The sequence below is a fragment of the Arvicola amphibius genome, chromosome 4, assembly GCF_903992535.2.
Source record: "Arvicola amphibius chromosome 4, mArvAmp1.2, whole genome shotgun sequence".
Lineage (NCBI taxonomy): Eukaryota > Metazoa > Chordata > Mammalia > Rodentia > Cricetidae > Arvicola > Arvicola amphibius.
The window spans coordinates 13,360,988-13,384,943 of NC_052050.1; the positions used below are offsets into that span (position 1 = coordinate 13,360,988).

General features: G+C 44.3%; 1 protein-coding gene across 1 annotated transcript in view; it reads left to right on the top strand.

Annotated features, from left to right (window-relative positions):
• The window catches only part of Prkca (protein kinase C alpha), a 393,819-nt gene that overhangs the window by 155,322 nt on the left and 214,541 nt on the right, over positions 1–23,956 (top strand). Inside the window, exon 3 of the mRNA XM_038326556.2 lies at positions 2,349–2,431. Within this exon, the coding sequence (XP_038182484.1) occupies positions 2,349–2,431 (83 nt within the window). The remainder of the gene's footprint in view (positions 1–2,348; positions 2,432–23,956) is intronic.

The window sequence follows — 23,956 nt, forward strand, 5'->3', positions numbered from 1 at the left end:
CTGCAATGTCTTGTTCTTCTGAGCAGTCTAACTATTGATGCACAGTTCTCCCAGAACTGGGTGAGAGGCCCCTAACTAGACTTTGGCCCCCACTCCGTTACTTCTGTGCCTGTGCCCCTGAAGCATTGCTTCCATGCGTGTTTCTCTTTATTTGAGACCTCTCCGTGGTTTCCAAGGCCCAGCCAAAGGATTTTGAATTTCTTCCTGGCAGCTCCCAACTCTCTAAGAACTCTGAGTACTTGGCTTGGTGCACTCATGCATTCTTGTGGGATTTCAGCTCACAGCAAGCCCACCGTCTTTTCTCACACACCGGAATGACTCACCGCCTTCTCCTTCAACTACTAACACAAATGCAAGAGGTTGTGTTATCATTGTGCAAGAAGAAAACGGTGCACGAGTCAAGAACCGGGAAGCTCGGACCTTCCTTGCACCGTATGTTAGTTCCTTTCTGCTGCAGTAACAAACGCCACACGTGCGATAGTTTCCAAACAACACTTTATTCTCTCACAGTTCCAGATAGTGGAAGCCCAAGGTCATGGTGCTGAACAAGCAAGCACCTTTAAGCTACTTTCTCTAGAAGGAAGGAAGATGATGATCTATGTGAGGGACGGTAAAAAGTCCAAGAGACAAAATAGCCTGACCTTGCCCTTCTGACTGTGTTTACTTTTGTGTTGTGTATGTACGCATGTGTGTGGGCATGCATACTCACACCATCTGGAAGTAAGAGAACAACCTGCTCCGGTCATTTCCCTTCTTCCACCTTATGAGTCTTCCTAGATCTAACTGAGCCCATCTGGCTTTGAGGCAAGCCCCTTTACCTTCTGAGCCCTCTCATCTAGCCCTGAACTTGTCCTTTTCTAAAGATGTCTTACCTACAAGGGACAGATTTTCATTCCCTAGTCACTTTCCTGGGGTCCCTTCTCCACATACCACTAGAACTGAAGCCAGAGTGTATCAGTGTTTTTGGACAGAGCATGCATACAACCTAAAATGTTGTAAAACCTCGTGACTTCCCCAGTGCTTTAGGCAGCATATTATTTATTTAGCATTTGTAGTATTGTTTCTTTATTTTGTTGTTCCATGCAGTACGACAGTAGAGGGTACTTGGTGAGCTCCACTCAAAGCTCTGAAGAAAAGACTAAACAGATCACTTCTGTATCTTCCATATTATACCATCCACAGAGACCTCTTAAGGATTATTTATTCATTTCTCACAATTAAATTATTTTATTTATTTATCTACAGGGGTTGTTATGAAATTACTGGGCTTAGAAATGTCTCTTAATGATTTTGCTAGATTTGCCAAAGTTCTTCTACCTTAGGGATAGCATCTGTTACAGACAATTACAAGAAAGTGTTAGATTGTATCCAACTCTTTTTTTCAATATTTTTATGGCTTATTTAACTTTATTTTATGTGCATTGGTGTGAAGGTATCAGATCCCCTGCAACTGGATCTTCATACAGTTGTGAGCTGCCATGTGGGTGCTGGGAATTGAACCCGGGACCTCTGGAAGAGCAGTCAGTGCTCTTAACCACTGAGCCATCTCTCCAGCCCCTGTATCCAACTCTTCAGAGTGTTTTCTATACATTGAGTTCATTTCTTTTTTAGAAAATATTTTTATTTTATGTGTTGCCTGTACATATGTTGTGCACCACATGCGTGTAGTTCTCACAGAGGCTAAAACAAGAGTGTCCGATCCTTTAGAAGTGGAGTCACAAATGGTTTGTGAGCTAACACATGAGTGATGAGAATCGAACCTGGGTCGTCCAACTCATACTTAGGATACTTCTGTGTTATTTATCACCAGATATTCCTCTTATAGTTATTCTTATTTAACCTATAGAGTATAATGTTTCCACTCATATGTACATGTATACATTGTGTGCATTTGTCTCTGTATGTGTGTGGAGGTATAATGTTTCCACTCATATGTACATGTATACATTGTGTGCATTTGTCTCTGTATGTGTGTGGAGGTATAATGTTTCCACTCATATGTACATGTATACATTGTGTGCATTTGTCTCTGTATGTGTGTGGAGGTTTAGGACAGTGCAAAATATGTTAAACTTATAATCCTAGGTTTTACCTTGAGAAAATATCTCATAAGCTTAGGATCCCCTATCCCTCCCTCAACTCTAGGGTTGAGGGTTCATGGATTAGAATTCCTTAGCATTTTGTGGCATTATCTATAAGCTTAATTGAAACAAAATGTTGCTGACTTTTAGATGAAATGTCTTTGTGTTGCTATGAGATTCTGTCTCTACCAGAATTAAAATGACTCCTCACCGTTTGGTATATTAAATCTAGACCCTTCTAATTTCCTTTTTCTTTTCTCTCCCCAGTTTGCTGTTTCGTGGTTCACAAGAGGTGCCATGAGTTCGTTACTTTCTCTTGCCCGGGTGCAGACAAGGGGCCCGACACTGATGTGAGTAATCAGGAAGCTGTCATTTGATGTAAATTTTGCCATCTGAAGTTATTTATTTTGCGTTGCCTCTCCAAGCGTTGTTCTGGAACATGCTATTATTAAAAAGACATCTCAGTTTTCTCACTCTGTGTTGCAGTAATGAACATGTCCATCATCCTTCTGAGGTCTGCACTGCTTCTCAGAGATATCCTCAGAGGAAAATCACTAGCTTGTACTTTCCCACTGTGGGTGACCACATAGATTAATCCACCAGATTTATAATAACAACTGTATGCATGCATTTTGTAATGGGCTTTGACCACCTTTGTTGGTGATTTGTCTTGAGCATTTTAACAAAGGACCCCTAATTTGCACAGGGAGATCAATGTGTATCGTGTATCATAAATGTCCCCATTGGAGGGATCCTGTAGGCAGCCGTTTCACTGAACACAGTCTCTGAGATGGCCAGTATTTTTTTTTTATGTCCTGCTTCTCCCTGTGTCTACTGAGCATGTCAGTTTCATTTCTTCCTAACAGAATGCAAGACCAGCAGAGGACATTTAGAACCAGGAGAAAATGAAGTACTGGTATCTAAAATACATTATGTGGAAAGAAACTTGGTGTCACATGAAAAATGTTTTAAGTGAATGGGGGGGACGTGTCTAGTCCAAATTACTCAGGCTAGATCAGTTTAATTACTTATCCGTAACTTATGGGCTTCACATGGTTCCCACCTACGGCACCTACCCCCATCAGGAAACTGATTTCAAAGTGGCTTTCTCGGCGACTCAAGAAGTTTCTCAGAAGGTGGCACTTTCACATCAGGCTCTGAGGAATTCCAGTTTGCCTTGCTGTAACCCATGTAACAGAGGAATTAACTTTCAAGATGTGATTAAGATATTGGTAGAAGCATCATTGCAGTAACCACTGCCTACTCCTTCTCTGAAACTTTTCTGCCCAAAGCTTTGAGCAACACTAATCTGTAGACATAAATATTTTGAATTCAGCTTGATGGATACAACTTGTCCACTTAGCAGAACAATGGTGATAGTTTCCTCACCAGGGTCTATGACCTCCCCAGCCACAGGCTTTTGACCAGTTTTATAGCACCAGGCATCCGTTCTCTCTGGTGCAGGGAATGCACTCACACGCAGACAGAAAACTCAGAAAGTGCTTGGTTACCCCTATGACAGCTATGCCTCTATTGTACCAGTGGGCATATCTTTCCCGGCCGGTCATTGTGGCAGCATACGAGGCCCACAGCTGGGAAAGAGCTTTGATAGCTTTTCTCTCCCAGCATCCTGGACAGCACCTTTCGGCATTGTGAAGGGTAGTGAGCAGGAAGAAAGCTTCCAGCTCAGTTCCAGTCAAAGCCATGGTGTCTTCGGTGATGGGTCTTACCATCTAGTTCTGATGGGCAATCAAGTGCAGTGGCCTGTATTGTTTTGTTGGGGGTAGGCTTCTGGGACCTCCCTGATAAACCACTCATAGGAAGGTAACCCACCTCTGGCATTAGGAGTTTCATTTAATAAGTTATCTTCGGAGGGTGGTTTTATCCTCCCATGACGGGAACTTCTGTTCGCAAGCTAATATTTAACTCTTCTTTTTAATTACTTTGCAAAACTATCAGATTTCCTCATGGCTTTTTTTATACATCCTCAGTTTGGGGTGACCCCACTCTCCCCATACTCCATCTCCTCTGCCCGCCACTCTGAAAGCTTTCCGCCCCTGCTGTTCACCTCTTGGCTTTCTAAGCTTGTGTGTTCAACTGCCCTCCCCAGCTCCCAGACCACTTTCCCCCTTCTCTCATGGCCTCTTTCCAGCTTCCTGGCCTCGATACACATTCGCTCCCACATCAGCACACATATATAAATCAGAAGCTAAGACCCACACACGGGAGAGGACATGTGGTGTTTGTCTTCCTGCGCCTGGGGTTTCTCCCAACTTTCCTAAAAAGCTGATGTCCTGTTGTTCATGTTTTGAAGTTTCCTGAAGTAACTTGTGCCTTGCTTTTGTTTCCTTCCTTATACTCCCATGTTCTTCCTCTTGTGTGGTCCTTCCTCATTTCTTTACCATCCCTTCCATGCCCCATCAAGAATGAGAAGGTACAGGCAGGCAGGTTACAGGAGCATGCATAGTCCCTGGCATCTCTTCCTCTTCCTACATTTTCAGTTAAGTATCAATTATTGAATATCTATAATGAACCAAAATGTACCTTGAATCTTGTGGTACTACAGTTAACATGTAGATGTCTGCTCCAGTCTTTGTGGGCATTGTTTTGGGGAAATGTGTGCCTTATCCTGCATGGTTTGGTCCTGGAAACCTGATTGGGGCAACTACAGATACACAAACAGAAAAACTGGTGCTGGGTGGGCTGTGCTCCTCCTGAAAGAGGACACCCACTATGCAACCTAAAAACTCAGCACCTTTATTATATACACTTCAAGGAGGAGGAGTATAAGCTGGTGTCCATGGGAGATCTCTGTAAAGGAACTATCTCAGGTTGCAGTCACCCTGGAGGAGGAAGCTGTGGTTGCTAGCTTTTGTATATACCATTCAGTCCTTTGTACACTCTTGTGCTGGACCAGAGAAAGGCTTTGCCATGCTTTTGGGCCTTACCCAAAAAAAGTGTTGCTCTTTCCATGGGACTGAGCCAATAAGGTCCTTGACATGGCCATGCGCATGCCAACAATACCCATGTTCACACAAGATTTAATCTACTTCCCACAAAAATGGACACTAAAAAGTCACAGATTAAAATGGGACACCTGTATACTGAATAGGTATCCTTAAATGACCTAGGTGGTAATGGGAGACTTCCTTGATGAAATGGAATTTAAACTGAGCTTCAACAATGGAACAGTGGGCAGGAAACAGGCAAAAGTGTGCGTGCGTGCGTGCGTGCGTGCGTGTGAGTGTGTGTGTGTGTGTGTGTGTGTGTGTGTTGGGGTCTAAGGAACTGTAGAAGGAGTTGTTTCAGATAAGGGGAAAAGCAGGTGGGGAGGTGTAGGAAGGAGTGCAATCTGTGAGTGCTGGAGAAAGATGAGCATCAGATGTCTCCGTAAGGATTTGGAGTACAAACTCAGACACAGTGAGAGCCCAGGGAAAGGTTTAAGTGAATGACGTAATACTACAAAGCAGCTGATGAAGGTTACTCTGGCCTCCTTTTAGGAGATGGTGTTAGGTGAGAAGTGGGTCAGTGTCCCGCTGGAGCACGGGAAGGAGATTCAAAGGCTAGCGAAGCACCTGCTCTCCAGAGCACTGGGACAGTAGTTTGCTGGAGTTAGGAGCAATGGAGATAGGCAGAGGGAACACATTCAGGAATTTTCTGGGAACCACATAAGTAGTCCTTGGTTTTTATGAGGTCAGGGAGGTGGGGATACTGAGAATGAGTCTCAGGTTTTTAACCAAAATGCTTGGATGAATGGAGGTCCTATAGGCCTGTAGAGACACTGGAGGAGAACATGTGTTTGAAAGAATACAAAGGGACAGATCACGGCTTCAGTTTGCGTGTGTTGAGCTTGAGAAGTCTGATCCTGAGAAGACAGTTGTGTAGGGACCAAGTGCCAAGGTCAGAAGTGGGTGTGTCTTGAAGATATAGATTTCATGGCTTTATTAAGCCCGAGGACTTGATCCTGGGGCCTAGAAAGAAGATGCTGAGTGAGAGTCAAAGGAGTTGGGTCCTAGGGCAGAGCTCTAAGGAACTCCAACCAGTTGCTGAGAGAGGATTGCCAGGCAGAGAGACCAAGAAGGGGTAGCCAGAGAAGCAGGACGTAGGTGGTGGGGAGGCGGGGCTTCGGTGGGGAAGGAGGGGCTTCTCCGTGCTATATCCACTTCCTGTAGGGTCTACAGGCCAATTCTGTGATCATGTTTGCAGTCCTGGAGACTCTATAGCTTGTGATATTGCTCACAAATAAGCAACACACTGTTCCCCACAGTTTGCACAGGAAAGCCCTGACTTAGGGCACAGATCAGTCCATGCATGCTAGTTTTCAGCAGGCTTTCCGGACTCAGAATGCTCTTCTGTTTGTGCACTTGTCATATAGTCACCCCTGCTCCTGGAGCCCAGAACCAACCGTGCAGAGAAGCTTCCACACAGAGCTGCTTGGTGTGGCATGTCCTGACACATGTGCTCTGAGGCTCAGCCGAGTCCTGCTCCCGTGCCACTGTGTGTGCTGGTTCACTACATGCTTGGGGCTCCATATCCTGAAAGGCGATACTGAGAGGTGACTGTTTTCAATATAGGAAAGGAAAGAGGTTTGTGGGATGTCAAAAGAGAGGACTCAGCTAGCCCCGCCTGTCTGATGCCCAAAGGCTTGTGAATGCTCTTCTAAGAGCATCCACCTCTGCTGTTTCGTGCTCAGAGACACATGACTAGGGCTTTCTGCAGCCGGGGCATGTGAAGTGTCATCCCTTTGTGTCCATGGCAGTGGATATACAAATCTGCTTAAGTCTTAGAAAGTCACAAGATGGTCACATTGAACATAACGGTAAGATATTGGGAAGGCACTCTGGGTAGTTCTGCCCTGGATAGTTGGCTGGTGTGGCTAGACTGGCTGGCAGTGAGCTCCAGAGATCCACATGTCTCTGCCTTCCTGCCTGCCTCCGCACTGTGGTTACAGGTGCATGCCACTGTATCCAACTTTTACATAGGTTCTGGGGATCCAAACTCAGGTCCATGGGCTTGTGTATCCAGTACTTTACTCACTTACCCACTGAGCCATCTCCCCAGCCCATATGCTTTTCTGAATAAATTTCAAATTCACAGAATTCCAGGGCTGAAAGGGTACTAAAGATTGATATAGGTTAATTTCATTTTATAGTGAAGAGACCGAGGCATATTGGAAAAAGGCATAAATGACCTGGGTACCAGCGTATGCTGTTTTCTGAGCATCTGGGATGTGACTGACTCCTTCAGAGAGTAAGTCCTTAAGGGAAGGGTAGAGAGGCCAATGGATTGGTGGTATAATGTCAGTGGAGTGGGTTTTTAGCATGTATTGGCATTTCTGATCAAATACTTAAAATAGTGCCAAAGGAAAAAGCCAGTTGCGAGAATGGAAGGATAGGGGAAAATTAGGTTGAATTTATGAGCAAAAGCTGCTCCAAGAATTTTTCCCCTTGGAAAATTTTAAAATATTGAACAGAGACTTTGTTCACTGCACAGGGAAGGGTTCTGATGAGCCGTTTCTGTGCTACTTGCTAATGCCTCCAATAAGCTCAACTCCAAGGGAGCCAGAGAAGTCATAAAACTTGTAAAATCCACAAATATTGGACCTGCTCGGTCATCTTCAAGAAAGAAGGAATGGAAAAGCACTGGAGAATAAACCAGCAATCCCCACAAGACAGCAGCCTGTGGAAGAGTGCTCTGAGTTCTTTTGAACAGAGGCACTCCCCAGGGCTCCAGGGGCCACCATAGTTGAAAGTCTGCATTAGCTTTGGGTATCTCAGAGGAAGAAAGGGCTTCAGGGTTCAGTGGAAAGGCTCATGGAGATTCTCAGGCCAATTTCTCCTCAACCTCTCACCTGCTCTGGAGGAGGGGTGTTCCATTGCCCAGCACTTATTCAAAGCCTAGAGGGAGAAAAGAGGCAAGCATTTCCTAGAATCTAAGAGCAACCCACCCCTCACCCCAATTAAAGGAGAAAAAAGCATAGAAGACTTCTAAAGAACTCTTGTCCAGTCTCTGGGGCTGTGGATTTTTCAGAGCAAGGAATCACCATCTGGAAAGTGTTGATGTTGGGGTACACAGCCCAGAGACCAGGCAGTGCTGTTCCCAGTCTATATTGGAAAGGCCACTGGAGATCTAGACACGCCACCTCAGAATGCAGCTAGGGTTCTGCCCACCACCCCTGCACCCAAGGTTTTATGGGACTAACAGATTTTTAAACAATAGTCCTTGTTAAAAAAAAAATAGCTTTTTTCTTCCTCCTCCACTAACTTCAGAGGTGGTTGGGGACACAAACTGGCAGAAGAGGGAATATGACCTCATTTTGCTTTGAGTGTCAGGGTCAGTGAATGTGACTTGCTCTGTGGAGGAGCCAGGAGAGCTGTTCTGTTTTCTGTGCCATGAAGCCCGTTCTCCGGCAGGGTTCTTTCCCTTGTTCTGGCCATGAGGAGGTCAGGAGGGTAGGAAAGGTTACAATGGGTCCTGTGCCATCTGACCTCCAGACTTCTTCCTCTACCTGCTTAAGATTATATCTGCCAGCGTAGCTCACCAGCTCTCTGTCCCTCTGTCTGGAGTGCCTTCCTGTTCTTAGGATATCTCTATTAATCTTCAGTTGTGCCTGTTTGCACAGCCCACCCAGACAGAGAGGAAATGGTGCATTCCAGCCTGCCAGTATACATGTACATATGTGTGAAAAGTATGTATGTATGTATGTATGTATGTACACACATGGCATATATGTGTGTATACACACAGAGATATTGATATGTGTACATATATATATTAATGTATACACACAGAGATATTAATATGTGTGTGCATATATATTAATGTAAGCACTTCCAATTTCTTCTGCTTTCTGTTTTGTCTCTGTGTCTCGAGTGTGAGCAAAGCTGTGAAGCCCTTTCAGGGAATCCTAATGGTCCCAGCATCGCTCTCCACACATGCACAGCCTTCCACAGTTAAGCCTTTAAGTCTGTGGAGTTGGCTGGAAAAAAAAAACACACACACACACAGTCTTACGCGCCACCTATAAAGAATCCAAATGCCAGGAGAACCCCTATCTGCTGCATCTGTACTCTGAATTGTTCATTGGACGTAGGTGTATTGGATCGTATCGTGGTGGATGGTGTCTATTAAAAGGCCTCTCCCCCAGTATCCGGAGGGAATATTCTTGCCTGGTATTTTTAATGAGCTGTGCTGTTTGGATGGGCCTTGTGCATTGTTGCCAGTGGCATATTCTGTTTGGGAAGACTGTTCACATTCTATCTTGTGCTCTTTGTTTCTGAACCCCCACTGAATAGGATCCAGATGATTCTTTGGATCATGGCTGTATCTCACCTGGAAGTCAGCCAGCATGCTTGTGGGCAGCCCCTTAAGCCTGTTAACGCTTGCCAGTGTGTCTGGAAGGGCACGCAGGGAAGAAGTTAATTAACTTGTGAATTTTCACTATGACTTGCCCGGAATGACTACACCTCCAAGTCTGTGAAATTATGAGGTTTGTCCCATTCAAAGATGCTGGAAGCAGTGATTGTCAACACTTAGATGGAAGCCAGTATACAAACTGTGGCAGGGCAGGGGTGGGAACCCACGGCGGCTAGACCCACGGCATGTCTAGGAGTCAGCGTTGTCTTTGCCTTTACTGTGATCGTGAGTTCACACCTGTGTCTTAGGAACCATTCCAAGAACAAAAGACTCTGCATTATTTGAAATTTTACATTTCAAAGATTCATCTAAGACAAAACAAAAGCATTAAAAATAAACCTAGAAACAAATTGAGTTAGTGGATCATATAATTTTCTTCCAGACTGTATTTTTTTTATTTAATGTGGATGTAAATAAGATGGGTTTTTTGAGCAAAGTCCATTTCAGTCCAGCACATTAAAAAAAAATTACTCGTGGGCTAACAAAGAAGAGTGAGATGTGTATACGGTCCGGAAGCAACAGCCTTGCTGTTCCCCAGGGTACAGTCCTGCTGCCCATGCTGTCGGGCTCCTTCCTAGACCTGGGTTTTCTTATTTATAAACATGGAGGTGGAGCTTGGTCATCTTTAGCGTTGGTTTTCTGAGCGCCATTCCGTTATTACTGAGGGGTGTGGTAGCATGACACATACACCGGTGGAGAGTCCCTGCCCTCTCAAAGTGGGGTTAGCCTCTAACTCTAGGGATAAGCCAAACAGTGAGGCAGTGGGGTCATTAGACTTTGCTGGCTAGCTGCCCAGCGGGAAGAAACACAATGTTACTACTGAGTCAGCGGTGGGGAGCGCTGCGCATTATTGAGACAATAGGAAGGATTCACGAAGATGGGGACATGTGAAGACATACACGTGTTGGGCGAAGGCCGCTTGTTTGTTCCTGGCTGCTCAGTCCTGAAATAACCACGCAGAAACTGTATTAATTAAATCAATGTTTGGCCTATTAACTCTAGCTTCTTATTGGCTAACTCTTACATCTTACTTTAACCCATTCACATGTATATCACCACGTGGCTATGGCTTCCCAGCAAGATTCTGTTCAGCAACTGTCTCTGGCGGGGCTACATGGCTTCTCCCTGACTCCTCCTACTCTCTCTCTCTATCTCTTCCAGCCTGGCGATATTCTGTTAAGCCATTGGCCAAAAGCAGCTTCTTTATTCGTTAACCAATAAAAACTATATATATATATATATATATATATATATATATATATATATATGTATGTATGTATGTATGTATACACACACACATACATATATACAGAAGGACTTCCCACACTATACATGTGTCTTTTTTTCTTTGCCTTTCTTTTAAAAATAAGTAGACCATATTTTCATGATCCTCATACTGGGACACATCTCTGCCCAATGGGAAAAGAGCTGCAGCACCAGCATTCATGTGACATGTATTACAAGAGGATCTATGATAAGCACAAGAAGAGAGACCTGTGATGTTGTGCACACCTCAGCAGAATGTTCCCAAGGGAGCCTCTGAGGGAGCCCCCTCTGTGCCCACCCACAGGTGCTCTTCCCTACTCACCAGGATGCCCTGGGAAAGCTAAAAAGGAAGTTCCTTCAGGGCAACAAACCTAACTCCAGAACCCCAGTGCTAATTCTGCTCTTCCGTGGGTGGATTCTCTCGTGGACCAGATTCACAGTAACAGAAGGTCTGCCCTGCTCAGGAAGGGAGGGACCTCTCTTGTATCAGAACCACATTCACTCAGTTGCAAATTAAAAATGGTCTCAAGGATGCCTGTCCTCATCCTAGGCCTAATGAGCTACAGGGTGCAGCTGCTGAGGCTCCGGGAGACATCTGCCTTGCTAACCCAATGAGAAGAGAAACAAATGGTGTATCTGTCGCTGGGTCTATAGTTGATTAACTAGAAGTGTGTGCTGTAACTATGAATATATCATTTAATTTTTAACATGCTACCTGAAGCCATGTTTCCTTGGGAGCTATCCCGGGGGCTTTCCCACTTAACCCAGTGGTTTTAGGTCACTGTCATCATAGGAATTTGGACAGAGAGGCAGGACTGTCCAAGCTCAAGGTCACCCTGGTCCTCATAGCAAGTACCATCCTAGCTAACAGAGTGAGACATTTTCAAATAAATAATTAGCAAAGTAGTGGAATTCGTGAGTGGTTGTGTCTACACGTAAATTATTTGTGGGACAGGCTGTGTCTTTTCTTTCCAAAAATTGAGTGTTCTGCCCAGGGTCTGGCACTGAGTGGAGTGGGTGCTCGGGGAGGGTTTGCTACACCAAGGAGAACCATTTGGTGAGGTTCTGATGTCCTGATTTGCCCTCGATGTACTTGTCAGGCCTTGGATTACCTGAGTGTTTTCAGCTGCAGGTGAGACTCATACCGAACCTCAGTGCAGGGAGTGAGTTTTGTGACAGTGTTAAGCCATGGGTTTAAAAGAAAGAGAGAAAAGAGAGACAGACAGACACACACACACACACACACACAGAGAGAGAGAGAGAGAGAGAGAGAGAGAGAGAGAGAGAGAGAGAGAGAGAGAGAGAGGGAGGGAGGGAGGGACGGAGGGAGAGAGAGAGGAAAGAAAGTAGACTTTAGCAGCAGCTTTGGATTAGTTTGATTCAGAAGTTATGGTATGATGGATTCCTTTCAAGGAGTATATAATATACAAGCAGCGAGACTGCCTAGGCCTGAGCTATGTGTTTGGAGGCAGTGTCTGATGAGGCAGCTGCTGAAGACCCAGGGCTGCATGACACACTGCAGGAATGCTGGCATGTTCCTAGTATCACCCGACACGGAACACCTCAAGTAGTTCATGCCTTTGGGTTTTTTTTCCCTCATGTTACATAATCAGCGCATGTTTCTTGAGCATTTTCAATGTGGCAGGTGTTGTAGGATGCAGATGTTTCAAAACATGGCCTTTGTCTTCAAACAGCTTATTCTTAGTGCAATCATGCATATGCATGAACACCCAGTATTACTATTCCCACCATGGAGAGCACACAGCTGCGAGCGGCTTCTATCAGTTTTCCCACTGTAAGAATGTGAAAACCAAGGCTCAGGAATGATGAAGTCCTTACTCCAGCCCAGCAGTGGTACATGGTGCTCCAAGTTTTGAAGTGGATCTTCCCGCTTCCGAGCCTGTCCTCTGTCTCCTGGTGCCATTAGATTGCACAACCAAGGCAACCAGAGAGGCAGTTTCCAGCCATTCCATGCTTGGGGGCTGAGTCCCAGGTCAGCGTGATTGTGAGAACTCTTAAAGAGGCAAGATATTGGAAATGATATTAACAGGAAACTCATCCGTAAAGGAGACCAGGAATGAGCCCAGCAGGCATGCAGGGCTCTGAGGCTGGGCAAGAACCTGTTGCAGCTTGCTCTGGCTTCTTCAAAATATAGAGAGGTGGGTTTTTCAGGGCACTGAGTGTCTGGAAAGACAATTCATGTGGCTTCACTCTTAGCTGAAAGCCAGCCCAGAGCTTTTGGCGCATGCCAGAGGCTTATTCCTGGATTCTAATGAGTCATCTTTTTAATAAACTTACCTCATGGCCCCATTCACGGCCAGTACCTGCCTCACCTTGGCCCTGTTTTCACTACTTAGTCCATTTTCCATCAGCAGAGCGGGAAGACTCTGGACAGAGGAGCACATATCCTGGGGTCTAGGAAAGTGGGGGGCAGGTTCCTGAGGACCTATGACTGTCTTCACCACGCACTCACTTATTTACTGTGGGATCCAAGACCCAAAGTAGTCAAATGCACTCACTTGCAAGGCTTTGTTCCAGCCTTCAGCAGTGGCTCGGAGAGACACGTAGTTGGTGAGAAGCATGTTCTCTACCTGCTGCCCTCAATTATGTGGTACCACATGAGGCTAGACTAGCAAGAGATGGGTAGTGGGAGGGTCTGTTGTTTTCATTATGGTACTCACCCAGTATATTTATTTTCATAATCCAATATGTTCCTGAACTTGTTTGTTTAAAGAATGACGTTAACAACGAGGAAAAACCAACAAAAAGCGCGTCATGGTCCTTATGAACTTTGCCACCAGTCCTGAGACAGTCCTGACCATACTACTGAAGGGTTCCCAGATATGGTTGATGGAGAGAGCGTTTGAAGCCCCCAAGTCCAGGATGTCATGACAGTATGGACGTCACTGTCCATATTGACCTCGTTCTTGAGTCCCCTCTACTCTTCACACCAGAGCTCGCTCCTGCCATTTTTTCTGAGTGTCTGTGTCTCCAGTGGCAGACACCTCAGCGTTTATCCTGGTACTCCGCATGTCTTTTGTCCCCTTCTAGCTGTCTCTCCTCTCCACCCCCTTCGTTGTTATCATCTTGGTGTCCTAAGACTTGGTCTTGTGGTCTCTGAGCTGTTTCCCCCCCACACACATCACCTTGCTCATTTCCACCCAGTGGGATGTCAGTTGTTAAAAAATTAAAAAGAGGACCGACATCCAGACAGATGTCTCAGCAGGTAAAGGCGGTGGCCGCCAAGCTTGATGATTTGAGTTTGACCTCGGTAGCCTACAAAGCGAAAAGAGAGGACCAAATCCTGAAAATTGCCCTCTGTCCTCCACACAAGGGCCACGACACATTCTCTCTCCTACCCCCATTTCCGGCAAAAAGAACAAACGAGAATGAAGAGAATAAAGGAAACCAGTCTGTTAGCCCAGCCGTGTCCCAGCTGACCAGCCCCTCCAGAGCATTCACCTTGAGCAGTAATGTAACCCCAATGGCTCAGCTGTGCTAACCAGAGCCCTTGTTCTTCTTCGTCCCCGAGGCACCAGGAGAGTAACACGGGTGGCTTATGTGGTGGAGACAGTCTTCTCAGAGTACAGGACTCAGGGGACAGAGAGGAATGCGTTTCCTGGCTTGACGTAGCCCCAAAGCCTGAACCCTTGTACAAGGTGCAAGTCAGGGCTTTCCAGAGAAGCAGATCCAGTAGGGCACATCTACCCGTGTATGGATGTAAAGAGATTTTCTGTAAGGATTAGATACATAGGCTCAGGGGCTTAGTCTCAAGATTTGCAAGGTGATTGGGCAAGCTGGAAATTCACAGTGACAGACCACCTACCCTGCTCCAGCCCTGTATCTGTGGCCTGAGACCCAGGAGAGCCGATGATGTCAGTTTTACCCAGTCTGAACTGTAAGCTTGAGAGCCAGGGAGCCCAGGACAGGAAAAACCCACTCGGAAAGTCTTCAGGCAGGAAGACCTCTAGCTTACTCAGCGGCCAGTCAGTCTTTTGTTCTCTTCAAGGACTAAAGGGACTAGGTTGAGTTCACCCTGGTATGGAGTTTCTTAGTTTCACTTCCCGTTGCTGCCGTAGAATGCCCTGACAAATGCATCTTGGAGGAGAAGGGGTTTGCTTGGGGGAAATGATTTATGTGCCCCATAACTGCAGGTTACTGTCTGTTATTGTAGGGAATCCAACTTCGCAGGAACTCGAGGCCTCTAGTCACAGTGTCTCCACAGTTAAGAGCGAAGAACAATGAGCAGATGCCTGCATGTTAGAGCTTAGCTTACTTTCTCCACCTGGACCAGAAATGGTGCCATCCACAGTGGGTGGGTCTTCTCAGCTCAACTATCATAATCCAGATACCCTCACCACCCCCAGACACACCCACAAGCCAGCCTAGTCTAAGTAATTCCTCCTGACACTCCCTTCCTAGATGGTGTGAGGTTGGCAATTAAAGCTAGTCATTCTAGCAACCTACTTTCCTCAGCCTAACAGCTCTCATCCCTAAACACCCTCATAGAAGCATCCAGAATAATGTGTCACCAAAATAGCTGGGTACCCAATGGCCCAGTAAAGGCGACAACGAAAATTGACCATTACAAAAGAGGGCTACACAAGGTTGTGCATCCTGGGAAGGGTGAGTCATAGGGACTGATCACGTTACCATTTATCATAGAAGACTTAGTCTGTAGACCATGCTTTCTCCCCCCAATCCTATTCATCTCTATATCCCCCAAGCCTAGATTGAAAGAGTAAGGTTTTCATATATGTATATATTCATTACATATATATTCATTACATATATATACATAAATATATGCATATATGTATGTATGTATATGTAATGAATATATGACTATTTCCTCCCATGTAGGAAATTCTCAAAAATAAAGAAAAAATTTTAAAGAATATAGAAAGCTTCTATATATAAAATTAGATATGAAATTTATATTAAGTACTTATATATACCATTAAACTGTCAGACACTTTATTTCTATTGTAAATATATATGTTTATCTTAGCTGATTCAGATATAAAGTAAGATGAAAAAGTGCACAAGGCTCCTATATATTTCATTGAGATTTTAAGATACAAGTCTACTGTGCATCAAACCTGCGTGGATTGTCAGGTGCGTTATTCTTAAGAACTAGAACTAGATAGTCACTCAAAAGAAGCTGCAGTACAAGACGGTGTAGATGAAGGGGAATTGTGTCTACTATTTGTAAAGTTCACAAGAACTTGCTACCAGAACTAAAATAAAATTAGAGCAAAAAACAAGTATACTAAATAGATTAGAATATTACTTAAACTTTAAAATCCAACTAGATAAATAAAAGAGAGAAAGGACTGAGGTTTCTGGTCCCAAAAGTAAACTGGAAATAATTGCCTGGATTTCCAGAGAGACCGTGTAGAATGTTTTGAGGGGTTTCTCGGAACCAGTATAGTCTTCCCAGGTTGTAAGGCATGGCCTTTAGGAAATCCGTCTCCTTTTGTTGTTGCTTTGCTTTTTATCTCTTTGAGGAAACAGGGTTTTGGTTTTATTTTCTTGTTAGGACTTCTGAGTGCTTAGAATTTAAGCTCTCATAAAGTAATAATGCAAGGTTCCCATTAAACTAAGTGACTGGAAGTTTGCAAGTGGGTACAGTTTTTTTTTTCTTCAATGTCAATTTGGAAAGCAACTTACTGAAGACAGTTCTTGTTTTGTCAACTGTATAGGATGCAAGAATGCTGGGAAAGAAACTCAAGGCCTCTTTACACACATACAGAATGCCCCACTACTGAGCCACACTCTCGGTCCTACTACAGATTCTTGATTGATATTCCTTGAAGTTATGGCTGTTTACACAGCTGTTATCTGGAAAGTTTAAAATAATTCAGGGTTCAAGAGGTTGGGAATTGATTATGTTTGGTCCCCTTCCTGTCCATCATTCCTTCCGTCCTGCTTGCCTTCCCATACCCAACTGCTTAGATCTACAATCTGTGCCATTTGCTGCTGTTTTTTCTCAAAAGAAGCTAATTTGATATACATTTTGAAACACTTGCTACAACTATTTTATCTGGGTCAGATGTTTTTGCACATTATAAAATGCACTCATCTAAGGCAAATAGACCCCTTTCAGAAGGCAGTTGTCTCCCTGCTCCTTCTCTACAGTTTCTGGGCCCTGACTCGTCCCCCCCCCCCACCTCTGCTGTAAAGCCAGAAGCTTCCTCGAGTTAACATGGAATCTGAATGTTTAAAACATGAGAGTTTCATACTTAGAAATGGTATTCTCTGTGGAGGAGGGTGATTTTAGGTTTCTAGATATTAAACTGTACCATGACTCATTTGTTCTTAAACAAGTCATTCTCCCGTTACTAAAATTAATCACAAAAAAGACCAGGGTAGCTTGAAAAAGAAGAGGAGTGGGCACGTCCGTCCCTAACATTAGAAAGGCAGGGCTGCTCTCTTAGCATTTGCTGGGTTTGAATGATGCGCCAAGACCAAGGCAATTCATTTTAACCATTTCCTCCTGCTAAACTCTGCAAGTCAGAATAACTTCATGTACAGAGCCAGAGGTGGGGGAAGAAAAACAGCAGGTGTGTTGAAAATTCGGAAATGAGCTATGTCTGTAAGGGAAGCCGGCTTTTTCGGTCCACACTCGGCTCTCAGTTGTGCACGCAGATCATGTTCTCATGCAGCCATCATCTCTGTGTCCAGTAGTCATCGGGGGGGGGGGGGGCGTCCAGCTAAAAGCCTCTGGAGACATCTACGGTCTACTGGAGGGTTTCCGTCCCAGACCCTCCTCTACGTGGCGGCCAGAGTGTGGAGTCTGCAGCTGCCGGGTAAATCAGTTGTTTGCACTGTTCCCTTTCCAGCTGTGAGAGTACAGCGTGGCTCCCACCATGGAGTCACGGCCTGTGGATGTGGTGGCCTGGCGCTTGCCCACTTGCTGACCAAGCTTAGAACTTCCTGACGTCCGTTTCTATCTTGCCGTTCCCTGTTTAGACACGTGTCCTTGGAGATAGTCTTTGGAGCGCTCTTCACGTGTTACCCGAGCTGGTGTATTTCCTTATGTATTTCATATCCCCCATCACCTTCTGAACCCTGGGCGCTTGTTAATTGACTTTTGTCTGTCTTTCCATTATCATGAACACACCACAAGAGCAGGGGTCTTATCTTATTCTTCCACTTAAGCTAAAACAATACCTGGCACGTAATAAGTACTTGCTACGGGTTTGCTGACTAGATGGATGCATATATTCTTTCCACAAGGGAGATGGAAAATATTACAGTGTTGTGTTTGCTTCCTACTAACAGTAAAAGCAAATATCCCAGGACTCTTGGAGATTTTTTGATTTTTATATTTTTCTGACTGCACTGTCAACCATGTAGTAATGAACTGGCCATGACAACAAAGACATGGGCTTGCCCTGTGGGGAGGCACTATTTTTGAAATGAAAAGTTTATTGTTCATCATGTTACTGTTTAGACTAGGCGACCTTAAAATGCAATGTATCTTCTCAATGTTACTTAACCAGAGTACCCAATTAATGTTCAGATTCTAAATGCCAGCCATTCCGGACACAGGAGATAAGTGTTGAATTTAAAATCTGGAGAATAACTTATGTCTTATAGGATCTTAACACTGTTGATTATGGCCAGCAAGCAGTGTTCTCTTTTATAGATTTCCCTCAGGAGACTTGGGTTTCTCCGACTAATCCTATATGGAGCAGCAGAGAGCTGTTAAGTCAGCTGTGGCTCAGCAGTGGGACAGAGTCTGTGTAACAGTACAAATGATAGCTGGAAAGATACAGAGACATGCTTGCCTGCCACCAGGTCTCTAAACCGGACGTAAAGCGACTGCTAGCCGATGTTTTGTGCAGGGATCAATGACAAGAAGGGAAGTTAAGGAATCAAAACCAATAATAATTTGATCTTTAGAACAATTTGACTTAGAGATTTTTTTACATTTAATCTTGTGAGTACAATATGATTTTGAAAGGTTCTAAAATTCTCACTGACCCGTTTGTACTTCACTCTGATATTATCCTTGTGACTCTTTGAGAATATGACAAATTGCTCCCATTCTTTCAGCTGTCATTGGCATGAAATATGCCCACCCATCTTAGAGGTGTCCGTTGCTCAACAGTGTGGGATGAAGCTGTTTGGTGCTGATGTCTAGACTGTCACATGTGAAGTTGATTAATTGTGGGCCGCCATGTGGGTGCTGGGAATCAAACCTGGGTCCTCTGGAAGAGCAACCAACATTCTTAACCACTGAGCCATTTCTCTAGCACCATGAGTTTTTGTAACAGTTGCTTTTCTCCAAAATTTTGTTGGTTGTTTTGTCTGGTGATTATACATCAAAGCTGGTTGGTTTTGGAAGAGTATTTCATTTTCATTTTGAGTTTTAATAAATGTGTGCATTAAGTCATGGGGTGGGGGTTGTATAGTTACTCCTGAGAATAGATGTAACAGTCAGTTAGAGCCAACCTGGTACATGATGAATCCACTGTTCAGAAAGCAAGTTGGCAATACTGAGAAGCAATAGAGCATCCCAATGCTATGGGGGTGTTCCCCACCAGGGCCACCAGGCTTCACTTCAAGTGTGATGAACAGCCATGGACGCATCTGAAGGATGTTTCTAGACTGAGAAACTGGCATGAGCAAAGCAACTGTGGAAATGGGGCAGTCGTGGCAGAAGGACCCAGGAAACAAGTCAGGAATGCTCAACATGAGGAAATGAGAAGGCTGTAAAAGTCAGTGCAAGCTGCCTTTTCATCAAGGTCCTGTCTTCCTGGCTGGAATAGTGGGTTTGCCTTTGGAGTTCCAGAGGGCGGTCCCGACTAGAAACTAGCAATAATCCCCAGGAAGACGCCCCAACAGATAGATGTTTCTAACAGTAGGAGAAATTCAGAACCAGGATCCCCAAGAGACAGGACAAGATGTACCAGTCCTGAGCTGTGCTGTTCAAGATGAGCTGGGAAGGGTGCCAGGTTTCTCTTCAGAATCCCTCTTTACCCACCCAGTTCTTAGTCTTCCTTCAAGAAGAATCAGGTTTGGAGATTCCCCTGAGCACCACCCCCACCTCAGTGTGGATTTCATCCCCCACCCCCTCTCCACCTCCATTCAGTTGCCCCTCTTCTTCCTCTCCATGCTGGGTCTCTTGAGACTTCCTGACCACAGTGCTGTCATTGTCTTACATGGTGGCCTCTGGTGAGCAAAGCCATCCTTTCGTCTCATCCCCAGTGCTTGCAGGAGCTCTGGCTTGTAGGTGCCTCTCAATACTTACCAAGTTAGCAGAGAAAAGAATAGACCTCAGTGAGACTCTTCTTGAGTTAACCTTGATGTTGACAGAATTTCTGATTTCACTCTGTTGACACCAGCCCCATTCTAACAGGCTTTCCCTGAGCCAGTCATGTGTGTGGCCTCTTAGCATCATGGCTGGTTATAGCCAAGTATGTGTAGCCTCTGAGCATCACAGCTGGTTATTGAGAACAAAGAGTAACACCCAGTTCTTTGTGTGAGTGCCATCAAATTGTGACATCCAACTTTCCTGCCCTTGAGAAGGTAGAAGACACAGAGCCATTCTGTGCAGCACTTCATGCTTTTCGGTTTGAGTGCAAACCCCATTCACTATCTGCGTAGACAATGGCTGTGAACTGTTAAACAGCTGCAGTGCTGAGGTGCTGAGAACATATGTGATTACAGTAGTCCTCCAAGTTCCCTCCTGTTTACTGAAACAATAGCCAGGGAAGAAAAAGACAAGCTTTAAAAATACCTTGGTATACATGTAGGTGAAACAGCCTTACCTCATAGCAGCCGAGAATGAATGATTCCTAGTAGCTGTCGTTCCAAAGAGATTTTTAGAAAGAAGACCCTCCCGCCTTCCTTCCTTTTCTCCCTCCCTCCTTTTCTCCCTCCCTTCCTCCCTCCCTCCCTCCTTCCCTCCCTCTCTCCCTTTTTCCCTTCCTCTCCTTCTCTCTCTCTCCTCTCCCTCTGTCTCCGTCTCTGTCTCCCTCTCTCTCTCCCTCTCTCCCTCTCCCCCTCCCCCTCTCTCCTTTCTTTCTTTTTTTAATAGTGAATTTTTTTTAAAACCCTTGTAGAAAAAATAAACAAAAGAACTTAGGCAAAAAGAAGGGTTCCCAGGTATTTGGGAGCTGCTGGTTTTTTTTTTTTTTTTTTTTTTTCCGTCTCATCTGGGAAGGAAAAGCAGAAGGCTGCTCAAAACATAGGAAAAGGGGATGGTGCCACCGTTCCTCTCGCTTGCATGATGCTGTAGATGGTGCATGATTTGCTTTGAATAAGTGTGTCTCTCAGAGGGTGGGTTTGTAAGCATTCTGAGGAGCCTTCTACCAAACTCCTGTTTTCAGATTGTCCATCTTAGTTTTGAGAAAAAGATTTTTGGTGCTTCCATGATAGTTTTTAGCTTCTAATCCAATGTCATTTATTTACAATAGTATTTTAACTGTCAGTGCTGTACTATTACTGCTGAAGGGTTGCATTCTTTCTTTTTTTCTATTTTTTTAAATGAGAATCTTCTCAGGGAAATTGATGAACCTGATAACCTAATTTTAGACCTCCCGAAATTTGGCAGATGGGTGGTATTTATAGTCTTCTGAATCAGTTTCTATTAGAAATTTAAAATTAGTTACACATTAGAGAATATATTTAAGAAAGAAAAGGTTTTTAACCCTAAATCTGGTGCCCAGGGATTTGTTTTTAGCCTCCTAAGCTGGGTGTGCATTGTGGTAGCAATTTCTAAAGAGGCTTTTTGTACTCTCTTCATTCTCTTTCCTGTGTGATGCTGCTGTTGTCATGGAAACAGATCTTGGAGTTGCTTTGTTATACAGCGTAAGGGACTCTGTGATATGGAGATTAACCGCAGGTTGCTGTCATCCACATACAGTTGTGTATGATGCACTTTGTACAAAGCTTAGAACACTGTGTTTTTGAGGGCACGTCATTTTTGACGTCTGTGAATGAAACACGCACATATTTCAGGTTGTCAGCCATGGGCTCCATGAAAAGTACAAGCAATGGGCACATGGAACTTCTTTTAAAAGTAAGTGAATTCTGTCCCTGGTCGAGGAGTATCTTATCTCTACTTGTTCAGTTGAGGACAGTACACTGAGAAAGGAAACCATGTTTTTTTTTGTTTTTTTTTTTTTTTGAGTGTCATGGGAAAGGAACAAGGCCTCAGTAAAGGGGATTTCTGTTAAAATGTCCAATCTTATGGCAGTGACATTGGCTCCTGAGATGAAAACAGTCTGTGTACAGTCATGTTTGCGTGTGCTCAGAACTCTGAAGTTAGAATGGTTTATCAGCAAGTTTGCACATGATACCAAAGCAGGACACCGTGTGACACTGTGGCTTGGGTCATCAGGGTGTGAGATGGGCTCCTCAGCACCAGAAGACGTAGTGCATGCTCACTGCTCTGAGATTGTCCTTGGCCTCAGTTTCCCTCACCTTTAGTGGCATTCTTCACAGTTATACTGAGAATGTAATAGGGGAATAAAAGACTTGTAGTATCTAGTATTTGGTGTATGCTAATCCCCCACTCCCCACCACACCTCCCAGTCCCTTTGATGTTCTAGGGCAGTGGGCCTGCAGCCTCAGGATCCCCTGGGAACTTGTTAGAAACACAGAGACCCAGGTGCCATAGAGGGGCTGGTCATTAGATGTGGGATTCCCCTCTTTATGCTTTGAATGTGTTTTATTATCATTGGTTAATAAAGAAGCTGCTTTAGCCTATGGCAGGGCAGGATATAGCAAGGCAGAAAATCTAAGCAGAGATAGAGCAAAGAAGGCAGAGTCAGAGGAATACCATGTAGCCACCCAAGAAGCAAGATATAACAAAACCATGAGCCTTGTGGTAAAATATAAAATAATAGAAATGGGCTCATTTAATGTATAAGAACTAGCTAGGAATACGCTTGAGCCATTGGCCAAACATTGTTGTAATTAATACAGTTTTGTGTGATTATTCGGGTCTGGGTGTCTGGGAAACAATGAAGCAGTCTCTGTTTACAGTCCCTTGGCTCTCTACATGAGTCATGCACTTGAGAAGCTTTACCCTAGTACACCTCCCTCAGCATTTTGTCGTTACTGCTGATGTTGCCCTCATCATTGGTGGTGGTGTGTGTGTCTTATTGGGGATCAAACCACAACTCGCACATGCTAAGTACATGTCGCACATGCTAAGTACATGTCCCACATGCTAAGTACATGCTCTATCACTGAACAGTATACCTCCATGGACATAGATTTGTCTTGGACATGATTACGGCTCTTGTTGACATTTAAGGCTTCCGCAACTCTCCCTTGAGCTCACCCACTCCAGTGTTCAAAGGAGATATGGGATGAGGTGGCTTTCATCTCTTGAGTTGTTGGAAGAACAGAATGAGAATCCCTATGTGTGTTTATCTTACTATCAATGAGCAGGATAAACTCCAGTTCTCAAGGCTAGTAGCTATTTACCCCTAAATTTCAAGTGTCTGGATGTATTGCCTATAATATGCTCTAAACAATAGCTGACATATTGGGGTAAGGTTGAAGAAGTCGTTGGCCGTGCTCTTTTCTAATTCTAATGTTATTCATTACGATTCCTATGTGACTTGGTTTCCAGGCTTTGCAAACCAAAAAGTTTATCCTAAGTTTACCAGGAGAGAGCAAGTCCATTCCCAAATGCTGTTATTTTAAGAGACAACAAAATTCTCGTGGGCCTGCCATACTGATGTTACTGACTTTAAAAGTCCAATTTTTAAAAAGTAAGTCCTGGGATGATTTTAAAGTCTGCTGGCATTGGGAGATAAGGAACATTCATTTATGAGGCATTTCAGATACTGTGTGACATGTAGTATTTGAGGGACTCTTGGGATCTGCCTACTTGATAGCTGCTAAACTGTAGCTTCAACTCACTTTGACATGGGGCTTTTCTAAGACAGTCTCTGGGCTCCAAGAATGGGGCACAAATGACTTGATTGGGTTCAACTCTTTTCTAAGAAAAGTTGAAATATAATTTTCCTCTGTAATGGCTATTTTTGGTTGTTAACTTGGCTACATCTGGCAGTAAAAATCAAAATTGGAGGGCACACCTGTGAGGGATTTTTGCTTAATATGAACTAGGTAGATCTATTTCTAATCTGGATCTTGAGGTGAGAAGACATAACTTTAATCTGGGCCACACCTTTTGCATCCAGCTTTGTGGACTGAGCAACTAC